This window comes from Trichechus manatus, unplaced genomic scaffold (genome assembly GCF_000243295.1).
Source record: "Trichechus manatus latirostris isolate Lorelei unplaced genomic scaffold, TriManLat1.0 scaffold00010, whole genome shotgun sequence".
Taxonomy (NCBI): domain Eukaryota; kingdom Metazoa; phylum Chordata; class Mammalia; order Sirenia; family Trichechidae; genus Trichechus; species Trichechus manatus.
The window spans coordinates 26,814,601-26,834,908 of record NW_004443946.1 but is presented as its reverse complement, the minus strand read 5'-3'; the positions used below and the strand labels follow the sequence as shown (position 1 = coordinate 26,834,908).

The following is a 20,308-nucleotide window of genomic DNA, read 5'->3' as shown; positions in this document are numbered from 1 at the left end:
TCCCCTGTGTCGTTTCTATCACCAAGGTCATATTTTCCAACTACCCATCCTTCTTCATTTCCAATTTTGCATTCCAACCACCAGTAATTATCAATGCATCTTGATTACATGTTTGATCAATTTCAGACTGCAGAAGTTGGTAAAAATCTTCAATTTCTTCAACTTTGGCATTAGTGGTTGGTTCGTAAATTTGAATAATATTCGTGTTAACTTGTCTTCCTTGTAGGCATATAAATATTATCCTATCACTGACAGTGCTGCACTTCAGGATGGATCTTGAAATATTGTTTTTGACAATGAATTCAACACCGTTCCTCTTCAATTTGTCATTCCAGGCATAGAGTATATGATTGTCTGATTCAAAATGGCCAATACCAGTCTATTTCAGTTCACCAGTGCCTAGGACATCAGTTTTCAAGTGTTCCATTTAATTTTTGACAACTTCCAGCAGACGAAATATCTAAAAAAAACTGTCTTACACATGACAGTCAACTTGCTTGACTTAATAAATAAAAAGAGGAAATTACAGTGAATCTCTTGGTAATAGAAGTGGTATCACAAACTTCCGGATACAATAAAGTAAAAAATTTATAGTATGGGCATTTTTGAAGTATTATCTTTCATAGGCTTTGAAAGGCCACTGAGCATGCTCAACTTTCCCAACAGTCATATAATTTAAAAGAGTCTACAAATTAGTCCATTAAAAAAGCAACTAAGTACTCTTAACAAGATGTTAACTACATAACAGTGGGAGTATTTTTAAGTTTCTTGAGTTAGGGCCTTTGAAGAATCTAATTGCATTGGAATACAAAACAATTTTTTTTCAAAATAATCTTCAAAATGAATTGTAATTTAATAGAAGATTTATGGGGGAAGAGTTCTCTAACATACAAAAATACTAATAAATTTAATCATTGTATATACTCTGCAACTGTCTCAAGCATTCTGCTACCTTTATCATAGTGGCAGTAGATTTCTAGACAGTATTTTGGAAATCTGTGGGGACTTTTGGTTAATACAACGATGGGGGAGCACTACTGGTTATCTTCTAATCCATGACACAGTTCTGCACAACAAAGAAAAATTACAGTTTGGGCATTGTATTAATATTTTTAAATGATATGTTTAGTTAGATATTATTACCTATAAATTTCATCTCAGGGTAATAGAAGAAACATTACAAAATATTTGTGAAGTATGCTTATCAAACTATTTAACCTGAATCTAATTAAGCTTTTACAACTAACTTCCAATTTATAGGAAGCAAGATAAAGGAATAAGTTAAAATATATTACAATGACATTATATGGGAAAAATAATCTAGTCTCTTTAACAAGTCTCTTGTCATGAAACGAAGGGCACTTCCTAAGAATACCTACTAAGCCCCATATACTATGCTGGATGTCTGTCGACTTTGTGGAGCTACCATTCCAGCTCTGTATTGCTTACCTCCAGACAATCAGCCAGCTCCTGTCCTCAAGTAATTTACTATGTAATCTACTCAATACTTGAATATTATCAAACTGTATTTGTCAGAGTTCTTATTTCTCTAAAAGGCACAAAAATAGCAGCACAAAAGAGAATACATTAAAGCATTATTAGTACCATTTCTCAGCCTCCATAAGATCCTGATTCACACTATTGGTGCTGTGTTCTCTGCCATCAAATGTTCGGATTTTTGGATATTCTGTTTTTCCTGCAAATGCTGCTCTCATTTTTAAATTGAAAGCAGTTTGCGCTATCTGCTTATAATGTGTCCTGCTAAATAGGATCTGTTGCTTCACTTGGTGTAGAGCATCCAAAAAGAACTTTTCCACCTCTGTTCTCTCATCCAGTATGTTCTTGGCCAGCTTCTTCACACGATTCATTTCCCTGTCCTTCATCTGAAGAAGTTGCTGCAGCTTGTCAATTTCTACCTGACCTGCTTGATTCTCTATCATTGCCTGCTGCTGCAGTTTTAAAACTTCAGCCTCAAACTCTCTTGTCATACAAGTCAGGGCAGTCTCTAAGCTTACCACCTTTTTCTGAAGGGCTTGGATTTGTGATTTCTGCTGGTTAAGTTGCATAATTTTTTCCTTAACCAACAGGTCATTGATCTCCTAAAAACAGAATGATGAGAGAGGTGTAAGATTAGTTTTTAATTTAATAATTCCAGAACTCAGAAGTTCCTAACTTCTATTACTTTAGGGGATTTTAGTTTGATGCCAAGTTGAGAAGGTGATATTCTAGTATCTGTGTATAGCAAGCAAAAAATATACTATGGTCCTTGTATGGACTTGTAAAGGCAATCCACTGATTTTTGATAATTAAGAAACTCCTTTCCTCTAAAATTCTGAAAGATTAATATTTTGTATTACCAAAAGGTAATTCTAAAATCAGCAAGACTGTACAGTAAAGCATTAATTTAACAACTATATACTGGAAATTGTGGCTATTCCAATATTCATTTTCCCTTTCCTCCTTAGTAATAAAACCTCAATTTTATTCAGAAAGGCAATAAACCCAACTGAAAACCTATATTCCCTAGCCTCCCTTGGAGTCCAGCATAGCCAAGTAACTAAGTTCTGGCCAATGAGATGTAAGTGGAAATGTGTGTGGGACTTCAAGGACGATCTCTAGTGGGAGGGGCACTTTTTTCCTTCTTGATTCCTTCCTGCCATTTTAAGTAACCATTAGAGCTCCAGCAGCCATCTTGGACCATGAGGTGACTTTGAGCAGAGTTAAGGAACTTCAGTGTCTGTCAACTTTGTGGAACTACCATTCCAGCTCTGGACTGCTTACCTCCAGACTTCCTTTAGGTGACAGAATAAACCTTTATGTGGTGAAGCTATTGTTATCACATCTGTTACTCACAGCTGAACCTATTCTTAATTGATTCAGGAACCAACCATAAGCAAAGCAAAACGAGTATTCTAAGGTACTAGAGGATGGGAGTCTTATGTTTATGTTTCTGATATTTTCTTTATAAAGGTAAGTCTAATGCTTCTTATAAGTCATTCAGTAATTAATCCTTTTGATAAGAAGGTGAATCATCCAGACAATGTCCTTGTGTATCATTATTATAACTGATCATTGATATCTCCAAACCAATTCCTAAAAAAAAGAAAACGAAGTCTAAATGAGAGTGAGAACCTTTTGATGTAAAACGATACTATGAGTCTCTTGCAACCTCTGGGAGTTTTTCTGTAGATCATCAGCTTCCTTCAGATGGTATGCAAGAGCTTTCTGGAGATAAACATTCTCTTTAAAAACAGTTCTTCCAGCATCATTCAGTTGCCTAAAACAGATAAATAGATATAAGATTTCAAAACACAGACCTAAGTTTTAGATATTACCAAACTAGAACAATGACTGCTTTACCCTCCAACATTAATAATAATGGCCACCACTTATTTAACATATAATGGGTACTCAATAGTTAGGTGGGAATCTTCTGACTGAGTTCTCTCCAAAGGGAAAGTAAGAAGTGATGTGTTACTTTCAGTCTAAGGCAGGTAACAGAGGTATGAGTTTTCTGTCCTCCCTCCTGTCCACATCACCAGACATGAAGAACCCCAAGACAGTGGAGGTACAAGATGGAAGCAGCCCAACTCCCTGAATCACCATTAGAGGAGAGGTGACACACCCACATTAGATTGTTATGTGCGCAATAAATAATCTCCCAAATAAATTGAGATTTGGGAGTTTGTTAACACCATGCAGTTTGGTGTTACTTTCACTAATATACCTCTCATTACCACACTGTAATGTTACTATTATTAACCCCATTTTTATATGAAGAAATTTAATTTTTAAAATGTTAACAAACCTTCCTACGGTCGATTAGTATCCAAGTTGAGAACCAGTTCAAAGCCCACATTTTTTTCCACCATACCATTCTGCTATAGAAAGAGTAGGGTGGGGAGGGGAAAGGGAACACAAAGAGAAAGAAACCATGAAGGAGAGGAGACCAGAAATTTTGAAGAAAGTAAGCCAGGAGAGATGGGAGCAGATAACATAATACACACAATCTGAGAAAGACAAAAACAGCAGGAAAGAGGAAGAGAGGCTATCAAAAAGAAAAAGGAGGCAGCAGTTTCTTACACAACAGCTTCATGGTGGGCTCTCTCTGCCAACATTATTATCTTCTTTTCAGCTTCTTGTTCTAGTCGATGCTAACAAAGAAAATAGGCTGTTTAAATAGAGAGCTATATTTGTAACAACAAGTTTTACATATCAAAAATTTAAGTATTTAGATACAAAATGGCAGAGTAGGAAGCTCTAGAGGCTGGTCTCTCCACCAAAACAACTCAACTCAAAAGAGCAATTGGAAGTAACTATTTTGGAACTTTGGAACCTGATCAGACACTTAAGCCATACGGGGGGTACTTGAAGATGTCACACTCTTGAGAACCAAAGATAAAGAGAGAATCCTAAAAGAGAAAAGTGAATTGCCACATACAATAAACCCTCAAGAAGATTAAGTGCCAATTTCTCCTCAGAAACTCTAGGTCAGAGGGCAGTAGAATGTCATATTTAAAGTGCTGAAAGAAAAGAAGTATCTACCAAGAATTCTATATCCAGCAAAACTGTCCTTCAAAAAAATGAGGGTGAAATTTAGATATTCCTAGATAAACAAAAGATGAATGAGTTTGCCATGATCAGACCTGTCCTACAAGAAACGCTAAAGGGAGTCCTTCAGATTGAACAGAAAACACACTAAACAGCAGCTGAAAGTTGTACAAAGAAAAAAAAGGTATCAAGTAAAGGTAATTTCATAGGCAATGATAAAGGCCAGTTTTACGGTGTTTTTGGTTTGTAACTCTGTTGTTGAGCCCTATATTACTTAGAACAACAAATGAATAAAAGAGAATTATAAATTTATCTTATTGGCTAGTAATGTATAAATATATATTTTGTGATAATAACACAAAGTGGGGGGAGAAACAATATAGGCATAGAGTTTTTATTAAAGTTAAATTGGTATCAATTTAGACTGTAATATTAGGATGTTAAATGTAATACCCCATGGTAACCACAAGAAAAAATACAAAAACTATATACAGAAAAGGAAAAGAGAAGGCAATCAACATGGCTCACTACAAAAAATTAAACACAAAAGAAGGCAGTATTGGAGGAGATGAGGGACAAAAAAGGTATAAGACACACAAAAAAACCAAATAGCAAAATGGCAGAATTAAGTCCTTCCTTGTCAGTAATTACTTTAAATGTAATGGTTAAATTCCCCAATCAAAAGGAAATAACAAAGAGTAGAATGCATGAAAAAAAAAAGAAGATCCAAATGTATATGCCATCTATAACAGACACACTTTAGACTCAAAGACACAAATGGGTTGAAAGTGAAAGGATGGAAAAAAAAAAAACATTCCACCAAAAGAGAACTGGAGTGTCTATATTAATATCAGACAAAATAGACTTTAAGTCAAAATCTGTTACAAGAAGGTATTATGTAATGATAAAAGGGACAATTCATCAGGGAGATATAACAAATATATGCACCTAATATCAAAGTCCCAAAATATATGAAGCAAACATTAACAATAATAGTTGGAGGCTTCAGTATGCCCCTTTCAATAATGGACAGAACACCTAGACAGAAGATCAATAGGGAATTAGTAGATTTGAACAACACTATAAACCAACTTGACCTAATAGACATGCATAGAACCCTCCACCCAACATCAGCACAGTACGCATTCTTCTTCAATGCACATGGATCATTCTCCAGGATACACCATATACTAGGTCACAAAACAAGTCTAAATAAATTTAAGAAGACTGAAATCATACAAAGCATCTTCTCTGACTGCAGTGGAATGAAACTAGAAATCAGTCAACAGAAGGAAAACTGGAAATTATGCAAATGTGTTGAAATTAAACAACACACTACTAAACAAACAATAGGTCAAAGAAGAAATCTAAAGGGAAATCAGAAGATACAGATTAATGAAAATGTAAGAAAAACATATCAAAACTTGTAGGACACAGTAAAGGCAGTGCTTAGAAGGAAATTTATAGCCTACATGAAAAAAGAAGGAGATCTCTAATCAATAACCTAACTTTACAACTTGAGCAACTAGAAAAAGAAGAGTAAACTAAGCCAAAAGCTACCAGAAGGAAGGAAGTAACAAAGAGCAGAACCAAAATAAATTAGAGAATAGTAAAACAACAGACAGAATCAAGAAACCGGTTCTTTGAAAAGATCAGTAAAACTGACAAACCATTAGGCTAGACTGACAAAGAAAATAAAAAGAAAATGGAAACAATTAAAATCAAAAATTAAAATGAGGACATTACTGCTGACGCTACAGAAATGAAAGGGGTTATAGGAGAATATTATGACAACTGTATACCAACAAATTAGATAACCTAGATGAAATGGACACATTCCTAGAAATATATAAATTATCTATATTGATTCAAAAAGAAAAATAGAAAATCTCAACAGATGCATAACAAGTGAAGAGACTGAAACAGTCATCAAAAACTTCCCAACAAAGAAAAATCCAAGACCAGATGGATTCACTGGGGAAGTCTAACAAACATTTAAAGAATTAACACCAATCCTCCTCAAACTTTCCAAAATATGGAAGAGTGAAAACTTTTTATGAGACCTATGTGTTCTATAGAACACAATCTATGAGGCCAGTATTAGCTTTATACCAAAGCCAGACAAGGACATCATAAGAAAACTACAAACAAATATCCCTCGTGATTATAAACTCTTTGTAAAATGACAATCCCTCTAGATGATTTCAATAATTTCTGAAAGGGAGGGGGATGTTGAGATCTCTAGAACAGAAGATTTTGTTTACCCTGATTTTTATTCTGCTATGATTTGATAACAATCTTTAATCTTCTAATAAGATAACAAATGGAAGGTTGATATGTCTCAAAGCATATACATTTATGTTGTTCTATTAAACAAAAGATTTCTTAATTAATCCTAATAGTATGTACCTTTTCTTCAAAAAATCTGCCTTCCAATCTTCTAAGAGTCTCCTGATGTTTCCGCTCTGTGTTCCTTAAATTCTCTTTTAGCTAAAATTAAAATAACAAACAAAAGATGGTCAGTAGGAAATGGGATTGATTAGGGTATAATCCTAGAATAGTCTCAACAAAGAAACATTTTCTGTCATACATTACCTTAGTCCTGAACATAAAGAAAAAATTCTGTCCTTGCCTCTAAGTACCAATTTCCCACAATCTTCTGTATATTTATAAGATCAGTATTAATTTGAATTTTTAAAAGCCTTTCATGAATAACAATTCTCAAGGGCATTCAGACAAGTTGTCCTCATATTTTCCAAATATCTTTATTTCAAACATGTGGAATCTCACAAAATCATAAAATTTTAGAATTGAAAGGGACTTCAAGAGTCAGACCATGCAATCGCACAGCTGATATAGGAATCCCTATATTGTCCCTATTATTATTAGACATGAAAAATATCACTAATTCAAATCTCGTTAACTCACCTGGATGTCCTTTAATGGTTCTCAGTTTTAGAAAATTCTTCCTAATATAAACCTAAAAAACATCTCCCTATGACTCCCATGGATTGATCCTTCTAATGCCTTCTAAAATCATATAGAATAAGAGACATTAAATTCTTCTTAGCAAAAAAAACAAAAAGACAAAATTGAGTTAATTTAAAGCTGTGATCCTATAATTCATACTGAAGGCTGCAGTCTTTGATCTTCATCAGTAAGTGCTTTAAGTCCTCTTCACTTTCAGCAAGTAAAGCTGTGTCAGCCGCATATTGCAGGTTGTTAATGAGTCTTCCTCCAATCCTGATGCCACATTCTTCTTCATATAGTCCAGCTTCTCGGATTATTTGCTCAGCATACAGATGGAATAAGTATGGTGAAAGGATACAATCCTGATGCACACCTTTCCTGATTTTAAACCATGCAATAGCCCCTTGTTCTGTTCTAATTACTGCCTCTTGGTCTACGTACAGGTTCCTCATGAGTGCAATTAAGTGTTCTGGAATTCCTATTCTTCCCAATGTTATCCATAATTTGTTATGATCCGCACAGTCAGCGGAATGCCTTTGCATAGTCAATAAAACACAGGTAAAGATCTTTCTGGTATTCTCTGCTTTCAGCCAAGATCCACCTGACATCATCAATGATATCCCTTGTTTCATGTCCTCTTCCGAATCTGTCTTGAACTTCTGGCAGTTCCCTGTCAACGTACAGCTGCAATCGTTTTTGAATTATCTTCAACAAAATTTTACTTGCATGTGATATTGATATTGTTCGATAATTTCCACATTCTGTTGGATCACCTTTCTTTGGAATGGGCACAAATATGGATCTCTTTCAGTCAGTAATCCAGCCTTCAGCATGGATTACAACTCAATACAAAGAAAATAAAAATCCTCACAACTGGACCAATAAGCAACATCATATAAATGGACAAAATATTGAAGTTGTCAAGGATTTCATTTTACTTGTATCCACAATCAACGCCCACAGAAGCAACAGTCAAGAAATTAAACGACGTATTGCTTCGGGCAAATCTGCTGCAGAAGACCTCTTTAAAGTGTTGAAAAGCAACGATGTCACTTTAAGGACTACAGTGGGCCTGACCCAAGCCGTAGTATTTTCAATCACCTCATATGCATGCAAAAACTGGACGATGAATAAGGAAGACTGAGGAATAATTGATGCCTTTGAATTATGGTGTTGGTGAAGAATATTGAATATACCGTGGACTGCCAGAAGAACAAACAAGTCTGTCTTGGAAGGAGTACAGCCAGAGTGCTCTTTGGAAGCCAGGATGATGAGACTTCATCTCACGTACTCTGGACATATTATCAGGTGGGAATTAGTCCCTAGAGAAGGACATCATGCTTGGTAAGGTAGACAGTCAGCGAAAAAGATGAAGATCCTCGACGAGGTGGACTGATACAGTGACTGCAAAAATGGGATCAAACATAACAGCGATTGTGAGGATGGCGCAGGACTGGGCAGTGTTTCGTTCTGTTGTATATAGGGTCACTATGAGTCGGAACCAACTCGACGGCACCTAACAACAATGTTCCTATAGTTTATACTTACTGGCAAGAAAGAATCAAATTAAAATAGGCATAATCAATCTAATATTTATGTCATAAAAAAGACAGTAGAAAAGGGCTTTCCCATCAGACAGACCAGAGTTCAAATGCTGGCTCTCTTACTTACCAGCTGTTTGACTCTGGGCAAGAAAGTCACTTAACTTCTTTCAGTCTCAGGTTTCTGTGCATAAAAAGGGGATAATAATAGTACCTACCTCATAGGGGTGTGGTGAGGATTAAATAACAAATCACTCAACATAGTAACCATTTAATATAAGCTATCTATTATTTTGTCTAATATCGTCCTCACACTTGACAGTTTTTCTTACTGTGATCTTTGTTCTAACTGTATTAGATCTGTTTTATAGGATCTCTTTCAGATGTTTTCTTCTCCCTGTATGGTTTTTCACACAATTAAAACCAAAATAGCCTCTTACACTGTCAGAGACTTTCAAAATTAATGTCAATATACAAGTTTATAGAATTATCTACCATCCAAGTAGGGGGGAGGGGAATCTTTCATACACCATTGTTGTCGTTAGATGCTGTCTAGTAGGTTCTGACTCATAGTGACCCTATGTACAACTCATCTGCATATCACAGGTTAATGAGTCTTCCTACAGAAATCTATAAGTTGATAAATCTTTCAAAATATAATTAGGCAATCCATATCAAAAAATTTATAAAGTTCATGTCCTTTAATTAACCTATAAATTCCACTTCTGAGAAGTTATCCTAAAAACTAAAGATGTAGAAGATTTCCTTACTTGGATGTTCATCAGTTTACAATAGTGAAAAATTAGAAAAAAGTTCAAATGTCCACTACCCAATGAATTCTATGCATCTATTCAAAAGACATTATAGAAAAATATTTAATGGCACTGAAAAATGTTCACAATGTATAAAGCAAAAAAAGTTAAACAATTTATACATCATGACCACACTTTGGTGAAAATAGCATATAAGTAATTTTTAAATATGTTTCTAGATAAAACCCAAACCCGTTGCTGTTGAGTTGATTCCAACTCGTAGTGATCCTACAGGACAGAGCAGAACTGCCCCATAGGTTTCCAAGGAGTGGCTGGTGGATTTGAACTACCGATCTTTTGATTAGCAGCCGAGCTCTTAACCACTGCGCCACCAGGGCTCATGTTCGTACACAGCAAAGGAAAAAAAAAGATTATACAACAAAATATTAATAATGGTTATTTCTAGGTAGTGTAATTAGGGGGATATTTTTATTTTCTTCTTTTTTATTTGCTAAATTTGCCAAAATGGGTATTATCACTTTGTCAAAAGAAGACAAAAAATTATTTTAAAAAATTAATAACTGCAACAATCTACCAATATATGCTCCCTGTTAATCAGAAAGATAAAAATATTTTTTTAATATTTATGCCTTGAGTACTTTTTAATAATCTAAATTTACCCTCTTTTTAATTTGTATAATGAATTCTATATATACAGTACAATTAATTTTCTTCCCCTATCGGGAAGAATAACCACCAATTTTAAATTCATGGGCCCCTACACACCCACTCAATTTCTTCCATATTTGAGTCTCCATAGAACATAATTTTTTTCCCATAAGCTAGTATCTTTTGTCTTTGAATTTTAAGTCTTCCCCAGTAGCCCTCTTTGAAAGGTTTGAAATCTATTTCTCCTCTAGGTGGCAACATTGTTCTTCTAGAAAATAAAAAAAAAAATCACCATGGCCCCATAGAAAATACCTATAGTTCTTAATTCACTTTGATTCAGAATGTATACCTACAATAGGATGGTTATTTTGAGAGTTTCTAAAAAGTTAACTTCACTGATTTAATCTGCAGTAATTTCATATAAAACAAAACTTTATATTCCATCTAGAATACTGGTGCCTTTAATTACATATTTAATGAAAAGACCCACTCAGCATGTAACAAAGTTTCACTGAACTTTACTGTGTATCTTCTCTTTCAATGAACACAAGGACAATGCTGTTCATGAGTCAAAGAACTTACAGTCTAGTAGGGGAGATGAGACAAATGATCAATAGAATGAGCTAAGCGGTCTAAAAGAGATACAAAGATAACTACGGAAACACACAGAAAAGAAAATCACTACTTTTAAAGAGAGCTCTAGGGAATTTCTCATGGAGAACATGCATTTAAGCTAAATCTCTGAAGCATGTATAAAATTTTAATGGACGTAGACCTAACAGGATATTCAGGTAGAAGAAACAGTGTGAACAAAGTAAGAGAAACAGAAAAGACTTTAAGGATGAGTAACCAATTTGGATGGAAGCAAAAGGTGTAGTAAAAGGAGATAATAATGTTCCAAGGTAGGTGCAGGGTCTTGACTTTCACGCTAAGGTGTCTGGACAGTATTCTGTTTACAGTGAAGAACCACTAAAGAAAATTCTTCAGGAGGTGATCAGATCATCAGAACTAGGATATTTTAAGATTATTCCTGCAGTAGTATGTACTTTGGACTGTGCTGGTGTGGTGGTTTTAAAATTTGTCCACAAATTCTTTGACACTCCTCACTTCAAATGTTGAAGCCTAATTCTCTACCCCTTGAATGTGGGCCAGACTTAGGGACTCACTTCTACCCTACAGAATAAGGCAGTGGTAATGGCATGTGATGGAGCCCTGGTGGTGCAGTGGTTAGGAGCTCGGCTGATAATCAAAAGGTTGGCAATTCAAATCCACCAGCTGCTCCTTGGAAACCCTATGGGGCAGTTCTACTCTGTCCTATAGGGTCGCTATGAGTTAGAATTGACTCGATGGCAACAGGTTTAATGGTATGTGACTTCAGAAACTAGGCTATGAAAAGGATAGCTTTTTGTCTGGCTCTCTTGGATTATTCTATCTGGATGAAGTCATCCACCAAGTTATGAGGACACTCAAGCAGCTCATGGAGAGGTTTAAGTCGATGTTAGTAATTATAGGGAGGCCTCAGCTTCTTCTCACATGAACCTCTTATAGCTGCTTATGGATCAAAGACCTAAATGTAAGAACTAAAACTATAAAACTCTTAAGTGTTTATTATTGTTCTAAGTCAGTAGGTTTTGGGCTAATTTGTTACACAGCAATAGGTAACTAATGCAGGTGAAGAAATAGAGGGAGTGAGATTTGAAGTACTGGACAGGGATTCAAGACACTGGGATTCTGCTACCAGCTCTACAGTTTACTCTTTAAGTCACTTAACATCTTTGTCTCAGTTTCTATCATCTGTAGAATCGTTTAAATAGGACCTAAAGTTTCTTCCAGCTCTAAGAGTCCACGAATTGCATGAAAGGTATTAGATGGTTGCTTTGTACCACTCATTTAACAAATTTTATTATTAAACACTAGTCTAGGAACTCGTGAGAAGTGACAAGAATATACACAAGTAGGAGATTTGGCTCCTCTTACTCTCCTTAGCTTACCAAGATTAAAAAACAACACAAACATAAAATAGCTACAGAAAACAGTTATGTAACTACTATTTTAAGGACTTTAAAGGGCTTGAAACTCACAAAAGGATAGAGTTCCCCAGAGTATAGTGCTAGAGAAATTAAGAATAATTTTAAAGCAACAGTTGTAACAACAGTTGTAAAGAAAGAAATAAGCAGGTTCATGAACAAAGGCAGCCTCATGGGAAGGTTTTGGGATAACTGCTAAATTATGATACCCATTACCCGTTGCTGTGGAGTTGATTCCAACTCAGAGAGACCCTATAGGACAGCGTAGACCTGCTGCATAGGATTTCCAAGGCTATAATCTTTATGGAGGAGCCCTGAAGTGGTGAAGAGCTCAGGCTGCTAACCAAAAGGTTGGCAGTTTGAATCCATCAGCCGCTCCTTGGAAACCCTATGGTGCAGTTCTGTTCTGTCCTACAGGGTTGCTATGAGTGGGAACCGACTCGATGGCACACAACAACAATCTTTACGGAAGCAAACCGCCACATCCTTCTCCCATGGAGCGGCTGGTGGATTCAAACTGCCGACCTTTCTGTTAGCAGCCAAGTGCTTACCACTGCGCAACCAGGGCTCCTTCTCAATTATGATAGGAAAGTTAAAACATAATTCTTCAAATCTAAGAAAGTGTCTTCCCATTCCCCACTTGCCTGAAATGCGCCAATTCATTCCTTTAAATGTGAGTTTTTAGGAGTCTTTTATTAAGATTTTTTAAAGCTATATAATCATAACAATAACCAAAACATTGACAACTACACTAGTACTTTTACGAAGGATTAGTAGGAGCTAGTATTCTAAGTATTTTACATGTGCTTTGTTATTTAACCCACACAACATCTCTAAGAGGAGGCAGATGATGTTATCAACCATATTTTACAAATGAGGAGTCTGAGACTCAGGTTAAGAGACTATCCAAGGCCACACAGCTACCAACTCAGAGCTAGGACATGAAGTCCACGATTTCAACCACTACATTTTCTTGTCTGCTTTATTCATTTCTCAAATACTCTTTCAATTTGGAAGTTAGCTAAAGGGTAAACAGAAAGAGGATGCAGGAACTTTGATTTTCTATCAAAGCTTGTTCTTGCTAAGCAGGACACTGGGTAGGCAGAGGAGAACTTGAAAGATTCCACGCTTGGAGAGGACACACCATGGCTAAAAGTGAGAGACACTGAAAGGGACAGCTTCTTAAATAAAACTAATAGTAATAATGATAATTTTAGTGGTAGTGATAATAGCAGCAGGATCAGCGACAGCAGGTAGTATTTACAGGCACACAGCACTAAACATTTAAACATTATTTCATTTATTCTTCACAATCGATGACCCTTTGAAGTTGGTACTATTATTCTCATCCTCGTGTTACAGATGAGGAAACTTAACAAGGTACCCAAATAATGAAGAATTTATACTCCAGCAGTCTGATTCAGAGCACCAATTTTTAACCCATATTCAACACACTGTATGTGATCTTAAGTGGCAATATTCCTTCTACCATTACTTCTACTAATAATAGCATCAGTATTCATGTATACTCAGTGGTGTGCTGGAGCTGATACCAGGAATTTTGCTAGCAGGTTGTTAAAGCACTGGTAGCTTGAAAATTGGCCACACTAAAATACCCATACCACAAAAATCAGCAAATGATACGGGACTTTTTTTGTGTGTGTGTGGAGAGTGGCACACCACTGTTAATATAATTCTCACACGTACTGTTTTAAATACTTCACATGTTAGCTCATTCAATACTTACAATTCTATGAGACAGTAACTGCTTTATCCTCATTTTACAGAAGAGGAAACCAAGGCATAGAGAGATTAAGTAACTTGCTGAAAGTCACAGAGCTGATCTCAGCTACTTGTGCCTGGCACTGTGCCATTTACTGCATTATTATTAATGCAAATAAAACTATATTCTGAGCTGAGGGAATGAAAAGTAAGGCAAAGAGCACAGCAAGGTCAAAGTAACTTTCTGAACGTAATTCAGTGCTCCTTACCCCACCACCCCTACCCATACAGCCCTTTAGAATTTTCTAAAATTATCATTCAACAGTCTAAACATATTTTCCTTTGGGACTTTGCTACTTTGCCCTGATGTTTTCCAAGAATTATAGTTTGTGTCTCACTGAAGCCAATCCAAAGGTCCAGCTGTTGATAAACGTGGGAGGGTGTGTTGGCTGAGATTTGGTAAATTCACTAAGAAAACAACACTTAGACAAAGAAAAGTCTAAAAGTCAAGATCTTTCACTATTATTATTAAAGGAAAATCCTTTTTGTTTTAATGTGCTTTAGCTGAAGGTTTATAGAACAAAGTAGTTTTTCATTAAACAATTAATACACATATTGTTTTGTGACATTGGTTGCCAACCCCACGACATGTCAGCATTCTCCCCTTCTCGACCTTGGGTTCCCCATTATCAGCTTTCCTGTCCCCTCCTGCTTTCTCGTCCTTGACCCTGGGTTGGTGTGCCCATTTAGTCTCATTCTGTTTTATGGGCCTGTCTAATTTTTGGCTGAAGGGTGAACCTCAAGAGTGACTTCAGTACTGAGCTAGAAGGGTATCTAGGGGCCATATCTCAGGGTTTCTCCAGTCTCTGTCAGACGAGTAAATCTGGTCTTTTTTTCTTTTTTTTGCTAAGTTGAATTTTGTTCTACATTTTTCTCCAGCTCTGTCCAGGACCCTGTACTGTGATCCCTGTCAATGCAGTTGGTGGTGGTAGCCAGGTAACATGTAGTTGAGCTGGACTCAGTCTGGTGGAGGCTGTGGTACTTGTAGTCCATTAGTCCTTTGGACTAATCTTTCCCTTGTGTCTTTGGTTTTCTTCTTTCTCCCTTGCTCCAGATGGGGTGGGACCAATGGTGTATTTAGATGGCCGCTCACAGGCTTTTAAGACCCCAGACGCTACTCACCAAAGTAGAATGCAGAACATTTTCTTTACAGACTATGTTATGCCAACTGAGCTAGATGTTCCCGGAGACCACTGTCCCCACAGCCCTCAGCCCAGCAATTTGGTCCCTCTGGGAGTCTGGATGTGTCTATGGAGCTTCCATGTACAGGATCTTTTGCATCTAGTGCTAAACTGATGTGTCTTCCCCCTTTTTATCTCAAATAATCTCTGTCAGAGGGAGCTCTTTGCTGCCTCACAGAAGTAAATGTGAAGGTTTTTGCAGATATTAGTAGTTAATTCTAATCTCCTTTTTTTAAAAAGAAAGAAACTTACATCATCTAATTCTTTTTCCACTTGGATTTTTCTCTTTTGGAATTGTCTTATTGTTTTCAGTTCTGTCTGAATCATGCCAATTTCTTTGGCTTTTTGTTGAAACTGTCCCTCCAGCTCACTTATTTGCACAGTGTACTTCTGTTCCTATATGCGAAAAACAGATACATGAGTTAGGGAAGAGAACAGAAGTCCCACAGAATCATGTTCCATTTGAAGTCTGGAGCCAGGAAGACCTCAAAAAAAAAAAAGAGAGCAGATATTTTTTTCTTAATAATTGATTTTTCTTATTGTAAAAGTAATACAAACCTGCTAGAGAAAAAACTAGAAAAATACAAAAAATAAATCTAAAACCATCCATAACTTTATCACCCAAAGATATTCACTGTTAACATTTGGCATGTCTTTATATATATGTATGTTTCTAAAATAAAAGTGAAATCATAATATAAAACACAGTTGTTTCCTGCATTTCATCTAATATTTTTATATTACTGTCCTAGAATTCTGACCACCTCTACCTGTCGAGGAAAGTGTTAAATGTAGTAGCCAGGCACATGCTGCCCACCAAGACCCAAAAAACAAACCCACTGCCGTCGAGTCGATTCTGACTCACAGTAACCTATAGGACAGAGTAGAACTGCCTTGTAGGGTTTCCAAGGCTGTAATCTTTACAGAAGCAGATTGCCACATCTTTCTCCTATGGAGCGGCTGGTGGGTTTAAACCATTCACCTTTCAGTTAGCAGCCAGGGGCATTACCACTGAGCCACCATGGCTCCTTTATGCTGCCCATACACGTGCAAAAAGGATTCTGTTATTAAGGAAGAAGGACAACATCAAGTAGGTAACTGGTAGTCTCTATCACATGCCAAATTGTTTTCCAAGGTAGTTAGCACTTATGCCAATATATACTCTATTTCACTTTCTTGTCAACACTTGGTATTGTCAGACTTTTACATTTATAATTTGGTGGTATAAAGTAGAATTTCACAAGGTTTCTAATTTCTGTCATTCTTATTGCTAATGAAGTTGGACATCCTTTCATATACAACAGACCAAATCTTATCATTCAAGTTTTGTTCATTTTGCATATTTTTTAAAAATTAAATCTGTAGTAGTTCTTTTTACTTTCTCAATTCTAATCCCTTCTTAGTTATATGCATAGCTTGTATCTTCCTCTAATTGTGGATTTATCTTTTAACTTTATGGTGTTTTTCAATGAACCAGTCTTAATTTGAATATAAGCAAGTTTATCAATCTTTTCATTTATGGTTTGTGTGTTGTGTAACGTATTTAAGAAAGTCTTCCCTATCCCTAAATCATAAAGATATTCCCCCATATTTTCTTTAAAATTGTAAAATTTTGCTTTTTTATTTAAATCTTAAATCCATCTGGTACTGACTGCTGTCTAGAGTGTGAGTTAAGATCTCATTTTTTTTTCTTTCTTATATGGAAAATCATACATCCCAGTATCGCTCAGACAATCCTTTCCCATTGACTTACGACACCATCTGTGTCATGTATCAAGTTTTCTCATATGCTGGGTATTTTCCAGACTCATTCTATTACTCTATTGGTCTATCTTTGTATCAATATCAAGTTATCTTAATTACCATAGCTTTATTTTAATTCTGATATCTGGTTAAGCAAGTTCTCCCACCTAATTTTTCTTTTTCAGGAATAGCTTAGCTTTCTTGGCCCACTGCTTTTCCATATTCAGAATCTGCTTGTAAAGCTACACACACATACATGCACAACCCTACTGAGATTTTGATTGAAATTGTATTCAATCTATAGATCAGATGGGAAGATGACATCTTTAAGATACTGAGTTTTCCTTGTTTTGTTTCTGATTTTAAAGAGAATGTTTTTAACTTTTCATCATTAAGTTTGCTACATGTAACATTTTTGTAAATGTACTTTATCAAGTAAGTTTTCCTCTTTTATAGTATGTTAAGATTTTTTATTATGAGTGCTAAAGTTTTGTATTTTTTCTACATCCACTGATATGATCATATGGTTCTTCCCCTTTAGTCTGTTAATGTGGAAAACTATAGAGATTTTGCTATTACACTAACCTCACATTTCTAAGGTTAGCTTAATTTATGTATATTTCTAGATTCAGACTGCTAATTTTTTAAAATACTTTATATATATATATATCAGTTATCTGGAAGAATTAGTATAAGACTAGAATGACCTGTTCTTTGAATACTTGATAGAATTTGTCTTTAAATCTGTCTGAGCTTGGTTTTTCTCTGTGGAAATATTTTAAAACCGTGATTTAATTTATTTGTCTGTATTGAACTATTCAGATCAGGTAAAAATCTGAAATCTTCTGGTAGATCCTGATCTTCCAGTTCAGTTTTTTCTTTTCTTGATGAACTCACCAGTTTTTCCTTCTCCTCTTGGGCTTTTTCCTGTGTTTCAATCAACTGCTGTTTCAGTTTTTCAATCTGCAGAAGATGGAAATACACAGTCAGGAAGGTAAAGAAATTGCTCTGTGTCCTACCTCTATTAAGTAGCCTAGTTTTTACATGGTATAAGTTTTCACTAGGGTTAGAGAGATGGAGTGGAGACAGATGGGAAGAGAAGAGGGGATAGTAAATTCCCCATGACTTTAACCCGTGATTGCCAGTTTCCAAAACTTAAGCTATCATCAGAATTACCTGAATAACTTCTTTTAAAGAAAGGCAAATGAGAATCAGGAAATACAAGTGATACTAATAAATACAGATCAATCCCAATTGGTTGAGATAAATTTTAAAATCTGCAGGCCACAAAGCTTTTATGTAATAAATTTTGAAAATTATTTGTATGACTAGCCTAAAATCTTACTTAAGAATAAGTAATACCTATACTCAAAGAAGGAGCCCTGGTGGCACAATTGTTAAGCACTTGGCTGCGAACCAAAAGGTTGGCTGTTTGAACCCAGCAGTGGCTCCGTAGGAGAACAGACCTGGCGATCTGCTCCCGTAAAGATTACAGCCTAGGAAACCCTATGGGGCAGTTCTATTCTGCCCTCTTGGGTCACTATGAGTCAGAATTAACTTGATGGCACACAACAACAACTATTCAAAGAGTAATTTAAAAAATGATGGTTGTCTGGGAAAGAAAGTAAAAGATAAATAACATTAATGCACAAAAATGTATACTTTATTTAATAAAATTCACACAGATGTTCAGTTTTTTGATTTATCCACTTTACTTTCAATATCATCTTGAACTTACTTTTGATTCCTATTAACTTCTTTCAAAGCATCAGTACACTCACAAGCCATTCATTCATTCATGAAAAAAAATTTTAATGAGTGCCTACTATGTGCCAGGCCCTATACTAGATGCTGGGGATATATTACTGAAGAAGAAAAAGGCACAAATTCTTAACTTTGGTGAGCTTTCATTCTAATCAGGAAAAGAGACAATAAACAAATAGGTAAATAAAATGCATATAGTATGACAGTAGATAATGAATGTTACAGAGAATATAAACAAGGGAGGTTAAAGGGTGCTGAAATGGCAGTGGTTTTAATTTTAAACAAGGTAGTAAAAAAAGGTCTCACTGAAAAGGTGGCATTTAAAAAATATATGGAATAAGTCATGAATCATCAAGTGATGTAAAAGACATCACTTCAGTATTAGTTCATATGGGTACTGAAGCAAATACATAAATAAATGACAAAAATGGGTGGAGGAACATATAGAATATGCCCAAGCCACTAGTAATCAGGAAAACACAAATTAAAACAATGAGATAACAATCACAACCATAAGTTGCCAAAAATTACTTTTAAGTATAATAACATCAAGTGTTGACCAAAATGTGAGCAAACAGAAACTCTAATATATCATTTGTGACAGTATAAATTAGTATAACCCCTTTGGAACTCAATTTAAAACCTTGTGAAGCTGAAGCTGTGCATATCCCATAACACAGCAATTTCACTTCCAGATGTCTACTCTAAAGAAACTCTCACACATGTATACAAGTAGATATACACAAGAATGTTCACTAAGGGTCTGTTTGTAATAATGAAAAATGGAGTCTAACTGACCCACAGGAGAGTATGGATAAATAAACTGCAGTCTATTTATTTGATGGCATATTATAAAGCAGGTAAAAACAAAAAATAAAACATGCTCATTATAAATTTTTTTTAAATGAATGAACCAAATCATCATGTGATTTTTGTTAATATATTATAAAAACATTATGTTAAGTAAAAAAGCAAGTTGCAAAAGATATGTACAACATGATACTCCTTATGTAAATTTTAAAACAAGACTATAGTATGTATTGTTTATGGATACATACTTAAATAATAAAAGTACAAAAACATACATGGGAAGGATACACACCATCCTCAGAATGGTGGAAATTTCTCTGGGTCTCCACAAGCCTCATAGAGGCAGACTGGAAAGAGAAGAATTCAAGAGTTACACTTGAACTGGATGAATGGACATGGGGAACCCAGGGTGGAAAGGAGGAGAAGGCTGACACATTGCAGGGATTGGAACTAACGTCACAAAACAATTTGAATGAGAAACTAATTTACACTGGAAGCTTTCACCTAAAACACAATTT

The 20,308-nt window shown here is 35.5% G+C and overlaps 1 protein-coding gene across 1 annotated transcript in view; it reads right to left on the bottom strand.

The window, feature by feature from the left end:
• BBOF1 (basal body orientation factor 1) overlaps positions 1-20,308 on the bottom strand; it is a 48,936-nt gene that overhangs the window by 22,258 nt on the left and 6,370 nt on the right. The window contains exons 3-8 of the mRNA XM_023726384.1: positions 18,114-18,179; positions 15,726-15,869; positions 6,961-7,041; positions 4,084-4,154; positions 3,133-3,277; positions 1,606-2,099 (exon numbers count right to left, since the gene is read on the bottom strand). Coding sequence (XP_023582152.1) covers positions 1,606-2,099; positions 3,133-3,277; positions 4,084-4,154; positions 6,961-7,041; positions 15,726-15,869; positions 18,114-18,179 — 1,001 coding nt within the window. The remainder of the gene's footprint in view (positions 1-1,605; positions 2,100-3,132; positions 3,278-4,083; positions 4,155-6,960; positions 7,042-15,725; positions 15,870-18,113; positions 18,180-20,308) is intronic.